This window comes from Rhinopithecus bieti, unplaced genomic scaffold (assembly GCF_001698545.2).
Source record: "Rhinopithecus bieti isolate Rb0 unplaced genomic scaffold, ASM169854v2 scaffold_315, whole genome shotgun sequence".
NCBI lineage: Eukaryota > Metazoa > Chordata > Mammalia > Primates > Cercopithecidae > Rhinopithecus > Rhinopithecus bieti.
Window position 1 is genome coordinate 1526284 of NW_016803481.1, and position 9013 is coordinate 1535296.

The 9013-nt window shown below is 46.4% G+C and overlaps 1 protein-coding gene across 1 annotated transcript in view; it reads left to right on the forward strand.

The window, feature by feature from the left end:
* The window catches only part of FBXO16 (F-box protein 16), a 77693-nt gene extending 69349 nt beyond the window's left edge, over positions 1-8344 (forward strand). The window contains exon 7 of the mRNA XM_017884356.1: positions 8013-8344. Coding sequence (XP_017739845.1) covers positions 8013-8156 — 144 coding nt within the window. The 3' untranslated portion in view covers positions 8157-8344. The remainder of the gene's footprint in view (positions 1-8012) is intronic.
* Positions 8345-9013: the final 669 nt, after the last annotated feature.

Below are 9013 nucleotides of genomic sequence, written 5' to 3' on the forward strand. Positions count from 1 at the left end.
TATATATAACATAAAATAAGATATATGTATGTACCGTGTGTGTGTGTGTGTGTTTAGTAATATGGTACTTCACCACAAATTACACTGGAAGTCAATTTTGTAAGACACAGATGTTATATTAGTTCACAATGATTACTAACAACCAACCACTCAGACCTTATGGCCTATTTCACCTACTTGGAAGCATGAAAGATATAGTCACATAGTCTTGGATTTAAATTTCAAAACACTGGCTCAAGTTGCTTAGCCTTCCTCTGCAGCTAAAAATATTACCCCAAGGTTACTTAAAAGATAAACACAAAGCCAGGCCTATGGATTATTTAAAACTGCGTTGGTTATTTCTTTCTAACACCTTGCCTTTATTTCCGCCAGAAGCAAAAGCTGGGAGTGAAAGGGAATGTTTTGCTCATAGGTGTTGGCCAAATCGGGGGCCCTCTGGAAGGTGTCCAGACAGGACTGAGCAGCTTTCTGGGCTCCTGATCAGACAGGAGACGGCAGGGGTCCTTCTCCAGAATTCCTAGATGGAAAGTCCTTGAAGCAACTCCATCCTGAGGATTTAGCATCCTCTCAACCGGATGAAACTGGGACTGGGACTAGCATCAGCCTCTTAGTCCTTCTTCTTAGAGGAAGGCCCCCCCAGGGAAGACCTCCTCAACCATCTCCTCTGCACTCGGAGCCTTTGTCTCTACCCATGACCTCAGCCCCCAACCTGTGCTTTAGGCAATTTACAGGGGTAAGTTAAAACTGTGCTTGCACTGCTAAAACCAATAACTTCTGATTTTATGTTTTTCAAACACAATAATCCATATTTATATATAATATTACCACATCACTCTGATAGCAGCAGGAGGCAGTCAAATGCCTGGGCAGATAGGGGTGGGTCCCTGGTGAAATCCCAAAACCAACCCGTAGACAGTTGAAAGCCTGAAAGCCATGCTACGAGTCAAATCCACAGACCTACTGAGAATCTGTCTTCCCGTTTGGCATGCTTTCCCCTGATTGATCCCCACCCTTCACCTATTTTACATGTACCTACCCTTTCCTAATTGGTTTTCGACACTGTTGTGCCCAACTTTGAACGGTGTCTTTGCTTTAACCTTTCTTGTGTACTCACAAACCAATCAGCATGCACTCCCCATTCTGAGTCCATAAAAAGCCCTGACCCAGCCACTTGGGAGAGAGAAACCACCCAACTGTGGGGGTGGGGAACTTCCTCACCCCTCTGCATCCCCTCTCCGCTGAGAGCTGCTCTGTCCTCAATAAAATTATCTGCCCTCAGGCCAGGCACGGTGGCTTACACCTATAATCCCAGCACTTTGGGAGGCCAAGGCGGGCAGATCACCTGAGGTCAGGCATTCAAGACCAGCCTGGCCAACATGGTGAAACCCCATCTCTACTAAAAATACAAAAAAAAATTTAGCTGGATGTGGTGGCAGGTGACTGTAATCCCAGCTACTCGGGGGGCTGAGGCAGGAGAATCATTTGAACCTGGGAGGCAGAGTTTGCGGTGAGCCAGGATCACGCCATTGCACTCCAACCTGGGCAAAAACAGTGAAACTCCGTCTCAAAAAAAAAAAAAAAAACTGCCCTCATCACCCTTTATTGTCAGTGTGACCTCATTCTTCTTGGATGCTGGACAAGAGCTCAGGACCCACCGAGTGTGGGTACCCAAAAAGGCTGCCACACTGGCCTTTTGCCCTCACTAGCGGAGGGCAGCTGCCCCACGTGACAGGGGCAGGGGCCAACTGAGCTGCTAATATACTGCCATCCATTGGGCTATGGACAATGGAACTAAAAGAGCTAATCAGCACACTGACGCCCCCTCTGGGGCTTCAGGGTCATGGGCACCCTTGTCCTGGAGCCACCACGTTCCCTTGAGGTAACATACCTGGCCCGGCTGCAGGCCCTGCACATGGAGCTTGCTCCTGTGTTGGCGCTTAGAGTGGCCGACTGGGTCCCGCACTCACTCACTCGCATACTCCCTCCCGCAAGGGGCTGAGCACAGCAGCCTGAGTAGACGGGGTGCCTCTGCTGCAAGTCTGGCAAAGGGGCCAAGAAAAATCCTGCATCGACTACTCAACTGGGAATCATAATAAAATGTTGAGATGGAGATTTTTTTAAAGGGAGGAGGTGAGTCTTCTACAAAGTGAAGATTGTCACAAAAAGTGAAGATGTGGTAAGATTCTTTACCACATCACAGGCTTGTGGTGAAGAAGAAATGAATTAATAAATGCATGTTAGCACAATGCCTGGCCGTCAGGTATTTGCAGTTATTACTGTCATTGGTATTCCTAGAAGAGGGACTGGCACAAAGCAGGTGCTGTTATTGTTGTTACTATATTTATCTGTTTTCCATATCACATACTTCTTTACTTAATGTGTTCACTTAACTGATCCTTGGGTTGATCCAATGGTGTTGTTTACATCAGTGATCATTTGCAGATGTCTGCAAATAACATGAATGGAGAACAAACAAAAAAATCTATCAGGGGCCAGGTACAGTGGCTCACACCTGTAATCCCAGCACTTTGGGAGGCCAAGGTGGGCGGATCACCTGAGGTCAGGAGTTCAAGACCAGCCTGGCCAACATGGTGAAACCCCGTCTCTACCAAAATACAAAATTAGCTGGGCGTGGTGGCAGGCGCGTGTAATCCCAGCTACTCAGGAGGCTGAGGCAGAAGAATAGCTTGAGCCCAGGAGGCAGAGGTTGCAGTTAGCTGAGATCGTGTCACTGCACTCCAGCCTGGGCACCAGAGTGAGACTACATCTCAAAAAAAAAAAAAAAAAAAAAAAAAAAAAGAAATCAATCAAGGAGTGAAAAACACAGGTCTGTAGAAGACAAGCTAGTATACACAGGCTATTCCTGTTTCTACCTCTTCTTGGGCCTTAGCCTCCTGTGGGACCCTTGTCTTTCTTGGGCCCCTCACCCTCAATAGCCTCTTGGCATTCTCACCCATTTCTCTGTGCCCAGTAAAATGACATCCAGCCTGAAAATAGGAATTTTCTATCCCCATGTAAAGTTCACTTGCAAGGTGGTTTCAGCCATTGCCTCTTAGATGAGAAAGAAGAAGGAAGCATCGGTATGTGTATCATTAATGAACAAGGATTTTACAGGCACTGAACTAGCCCTAGGGAGATAATCATAAGATATAGCCCCTGCCCTCAAGAACTTCCAGGCTACAGGGGAGAGCTTCCAGCCCAGGAAGGCAAAAGTCCCAGGAATCTGGGGCAGGCAGTTGTATTAAGGTTCTTGCCTCTCCCCAGTGGGACTGGAAACCTAGTGGGAAATGTCAGGTTGGAGGTACCTCAGGGACCACAAGTATACGAGTTCAGAAGAGGTCTGAATAGATGGGCCTGGAGCCCAGGGGAATAGCAGGGCGACAGAAACACATCCAGCCATGGAAGATTCAGGCACTGATTGGCCAGGAAGCAGGCCAAGAACAGAACCCTGGTGAATTCCAATGTCAAACACATTGCCTTGCATTTCTCTTGTATTTCCTTCCCTTTAAAGACACAATAACGGCACATCAGGATATTGTGTAAATACCTCTAGAAAAAGAACAGAAAGCTCAACTGATGAGAAAAATACCTTTGAATTACCTGATCCCATCCCTCTTCGTAGGGACAGATGGGGGATTGGAAAATTCTTTTGTTGTTGTTGTTGGTGTTTGTTTGTTTGTTTGTTTTGTTTTGTTTTGTTTTGTTTGACAAAGTCTCACTCTGTTGCCCAGGCTGGAGTGCAGTGGTGCAGTCTCAGCTCACTGCAACCTCCGCCTCCCGAGTTCAAGTGATTCTCCCGTCTCAGCCTCCCAAGTAGCTGGGATTACAGGAGTGCACCACCACGTCTAGCTAATTTTTTTTTTTTTTGGCATTTTTAGTACAGATGGGGTTTCACTATGTTTGCCAGGCTGGTCTCGAATGCCTGACCTTAGGTGATCTGCCCACCTTGGCCTCCCAAAGTGCTGGGATTACAGGCGTGAGCCACCATGCCTGGCCGGAATATTCTTACGATGGTGTTCCAGGGCAGCACTAGGAATGCGGATAGATGGCATGGCCATTGGCAACGTCCACCTACCAAAAAGCAGACAGCTGCAGTGGAGGGGCCTGCACGTTCATAAAGGATCATTCATGTTGACGTTGTTTGTAGGAGCAGGACATTGAAAATGGCCCAAATAATCTATTGGTATGGTTCATCTGCTCTACAGCCATTGAAAGACTAGGGAAGTTCTTCGTGTATTGATTTGGGTGGTTTGTTGTTGTTGTTTTGTTTTGTTTTGAGATGGAGTCTCACTCTGTCACCCAGGCTGGAGTGCAGTGGTGTGATCTCGGCTCACTGCAACCTCCGCCTCCCAGGTTCAAGCGATTCTCCTACCTCAGCCCCCTGAGTAGCTGGGATTACAGGCGCCTGCCACCACGCCCAGCTAATTTTTGTATTTTTAGTAGGAATGGGGTTTCACCATGTTGGCCAGGCTGGTCTTGAACTCCTGACTTCAGGTGATCCACCCACCTCGACCTCTCAAAGTGCTGGTATTACAAGTGTGAGCCACTACGCCCGGCCTCGTGTATTGATTTGTAACAGTCACACACGCACACACACACACTCCATACATAGCCTCTCACATATATAGTGAGCAAACAGCAGTGGTGTTCACAGCGTGCTACCAAGTGTGTTAAAAAGGAGAGTGGGATGGTACATTTGCATTTTATGTCTACGTTTGCTCACATGCATACACAATATCACTGGAAGTAGACAAAACAAAAAACAAAACAGAAAAAAAAAACACAACCCTGGTAATTTTGAGAAAGGGAATTAGGAGGCTCGAGGATGAGGTGGGAGCAGATTTTTCGCTGAATGCTTTTGTACCTTTTGAATATTGAACTATGTAGAAAAGTAACCTATTCAAAAAATAAACAAGCTTAATTATTTTCAAAGAGACAAGCAAAAATAATCCCTGAGGAGCCACAGGAAAATGCCCTTTAGGGAAGATTCTCACGGAGAATAGAGGTGTCATGAAATGTGCCTTGCTGTGTCTCGAGGCGCTCAGAAGTTAAACCATACGAAACTTGGCCTGAGTTATCCCGCTAAGATGCTTCTTGCTGTGAAGTCTATGTGCTGTGAAGATGGACCTTTCTGGGGGAAGAAGGTAGGGGTGGATTCACAGCCAGGGGAAAAGATCATAAGGAAAGAAAAGGTTTGGGAGACCCCAACATTGGTATAGAAGAAACTTCTAGTTATCATTTCAACCAGATAGTCAGGTGCCATAGAGCAGGATCCAGAACTGTAAGATTTTTACCCTTTTATAGAACTTCCCCATGTTTTCTCCCTTAAATCTTGTCTTTTCTCTTGTAATCATGGACATGAAAGTCTCAAAATGAAGGTCTGTGAGCTTGTGTTCCGGGACCACAAGGAATGGTGGCCGGAAGGAGACCATCTTCCCTGAGCCCATCTTGGAGGGAAGAGAAATGCCATAGTCTGGATGGGTGGTGACAGCTACCAAGAGGAGAGGAGAGGAGAGCAGGGGAAGCCCTGGGACCTGCCATAGTGAAAAGGGAGGGCTGTGAGGAGCCTGCCTGGACCTGTGTACTGCCCAGGGACTCAGGAGAAAGGGGTTCTGCAAATGCAGTGACAGATAAGCATTACTCGGTAATAGGATTAAATTTGAAACACTTACAAGTGAGATGTGACTAGCCCATTCTTGTATCACAGAGAGCTAGGCTTTTTCTTCATTCAACAGGTATTATTTTATTTTATTTATTTATATTTTTTGAGATGGAGTTTCACTCTTGTTCCCCAGGCTGGAGTGCAATGGCGTGGTCTTGCTTACTGTGACCTCCACCTCCCAGGTTCAAAAGATTCTCCTGCTTCAGTCTCCTGAGTAGCTGGGATTATAGGCACCCACCACCATGCCCAGCTAACGTTTTTCATTTTTAGTAGAGACAGGGTTTCACCATGTTGGCCAGGCTGGTCTCAAACTCCTGATCTCAGGTGATCCGCCCGCCTCGGCCTCCCAAAGTGCTGGGATTACAGGTATGAGCTACTGCACCTGGCCATTCAATAGGTATTATTTTATCTTCATTGTTACTAAAAGAGCATAGAGGAACCTTCCTGTTTATTTTCTTACCTCATGCTGATCTTGAAACGACAATGAAAATGCTTCCACTATAGGGATCTTAATCAACACCAAACACTTCAAACGAGGGAAGATATTTACTCCCATCTCTTCCCCCTTTTCCTTTTTGATGCTAACAACTTGCTACTTTAACCTCAGTTTTGCCTACTCTTTTCCAGAAAAAATCAACAAACATGTCTGCACCTACTGTAGGCAGACACCTGTCGATTCAATGAAGTGTAAGCTTCCAGCTTTGGCTGGGCACAGTGGGCCTGTAATCCCAGCATTTCCGGGAGGCCAAAGCGGGAGGATTGCTTGAGTTCAGGAGTTCAGGACCAGCCTAGGCAACATAGGGAGACCCTCATCTCTACAAAAAAAAAAAAAAAAAGTAAAAAATTTAGCCAGGCATCATGGTGCACATCTGTGGTCCCAGCTACTTGGGAGGCTGAGATGGGAGGATTGCTTGAGCCCAGGAGGTCAAGGCTGCAGTGAGCTGTGATTGTGCCACTGAACTCCAGCCTGGGAGACCGAGTGAGACCCTGTCTAAAAAATAAAATAAAATACAGTTTTCAGTTTTGCTTGCAGGGAGTTTGCAGTCTCACTAGGGGGACAAAGAATTACACTTAGAAGTGAGTACTAATGCTTTAGAGCATACACGTTCAACACGAAGCCAGAGAAGTCGATAATAAAGGCTTCGGGAATCCACCTGCTGGAAACATCCTGTGGATGGAGACACGCAAGCTTCTTGCAGGAAGGCAGGCCTGGAAGGACAGGTTAGACTTACGGGAGGACTACAGAGAGCACTTCTGGCAGGTGTGGAGCTTCCTTGTGGAATGAGAGGGAGCCTGTTAGCTGGAGGGGAGGACCAGGGAGCTGTCATCGGTGGATGTCGTTGCTGAGTCAATGAAAGTCTAAAGTAGGATTTTCCCAGACTTACAGAAACCCTGTGTATTGCAAACATACCCGCCACAGTTTTAGAGAGTTAACAAGGACTCTGATCAGACTCCTGTGACTTGGCAGCTTAGTATGGAGTAACGGCGGGGGCGGGGGCGGGCATTGTGCTCAGGGGAGGCTATGGTATCTGTGTTCAGCCCAGTCCTCTTAGGTCTCTCCTTGCACAGTTGGAACCAAGATAAGGGCGAACTTTAAAGGGTGCCTCACTCTCTCTCCCTTCAAGCTCAACTCGGATTATTTCTCTTTTCCTCTCTCCATTCTCTTCGCTTTCCTGCTCACCGCCAGATGTCGAGGAGAAATCCCTTACCACAGTGAGTTTTGGTTGTGATGTCAACCTGTGACATTTGCCTTTTTAGAGAGATCATGCGCATGCCTTGATTAATGGAGAGTGTAAATTATGGGAACAGGCTGGGCACGGTGGCTCATGCTGGTAATCTCAGCACTTTGGGAGGCAGAGGCGAGAGGATCAAAGAATTCAAGACCAGCCTGGACAACATAGGGAGACCTCATCTCTAAAAAATATCTATTTTTTAAAATATTTAATATTAAAATATGGGAATGATGCCAATAGTCTCATCTAGAAATCCCAAGTTTCTAGCTCCAGCTGTGAGACTTTTTAGCTGTGTGAATTTGGACTGTCACTCAAATTCCTCAGTTTCACTTATCTGCAAAATGAAACTTATTAATACTATCCTCTCTACTGCATGTGATCTTGAGGTCCCGATGAAATAACGTGAGAGCACTTTGTACGCTAAAGCCCGTATTATTTGTAGCTCAGGGTAAAGACTGCCTGGGGGCAGAGGGAAGTGAAGTTGGGAAATCTCAATAAATCCCATTCAGCCCTATACTTTTATAAAATTGTTTTATGTCGTTAAAAGTAAGTTTAACTAGATAGCTCCCTTGGTGTTTTAATAACTCTCGCTTTCATGATTCCTTTTTCCTTTCTAGATGTCCCTAAGTTCCAGCTGTCCCCTAAAAGTTCCAGCTCATCTCGCCTGGCCTCCCCCTGAGTCAGTGGGACTCCCAGCCACTGCCACCACAGCTGAAATTCTCATGCAGCATCTTCAGAGGCACCCTGGGCCCCAAGCATGACTCATCCAGGTTCCAGAGCCAAAGCAGACTGAACAACATAGAAAGACTTTTATTATAGAAATGACAAGATGCTTTGCACGGCGAAGAGCTGAATTTACTTGGTTCCCATTAGAAACTCTTTCAGCTTAAGTACTTACTGTGGTAGTGAGTCCTACAGTATTTCAGTAAAAAGGAATTCATGACATAAATGTGGACAGATTTACGGATGTAGAAACATGATGATAGATATCATGAGGTTGGTGATGGGACATATAACGGCACCATTGGTAGTACCAGATGGGTGAGGCAGGTCCCAGAAGGATACACGCTCATTCCCAAGGCTGCATGAGCAGTTGAATGGAGGGGCTGTTTACCGTGGTATCTTAGTTTGTTAGGGCTGCACCAGAGACCAAGAGCCTTCAACAACAGGAATGTATTTCCTTGCAGTTCTAGAAGCTAGACATCCAGGATCTGACAGGGCTGGTTTCTCCTGAGGCCTCTCTCTGGGCTTGTAGATGCCATCTTCTCCCTGCATCCTCAAGTGGTCATCCCTCTGTATATGTCTGTGTCTAAATTTCTCCTCCTCCTCCTCCTCTTCTTCCTTCTTCCTCCTCCTTCTTCCTCCTCTTTCTCTTATTCTTCTTCCTCCTCCTTCTTCTTTCTTCTCCTTTCTTCTCCTCCTTCTCCTTCTCCTTCTTCTTCTTCTTCCTCTTCCTCTTCTTTTTTTTTCCTTTTTGAGATGGAATTTCACTCTTGTTGCCCAGGCTGGAGTGCAATGGCACCTCGGCTCACTGCAACCTCTGCCTCCCAGGTTCAAGCAATTCTCCCACCTCAGCCTCTGGAGTAGCTGGGATTACAGGCACCCATCACCATGCCCA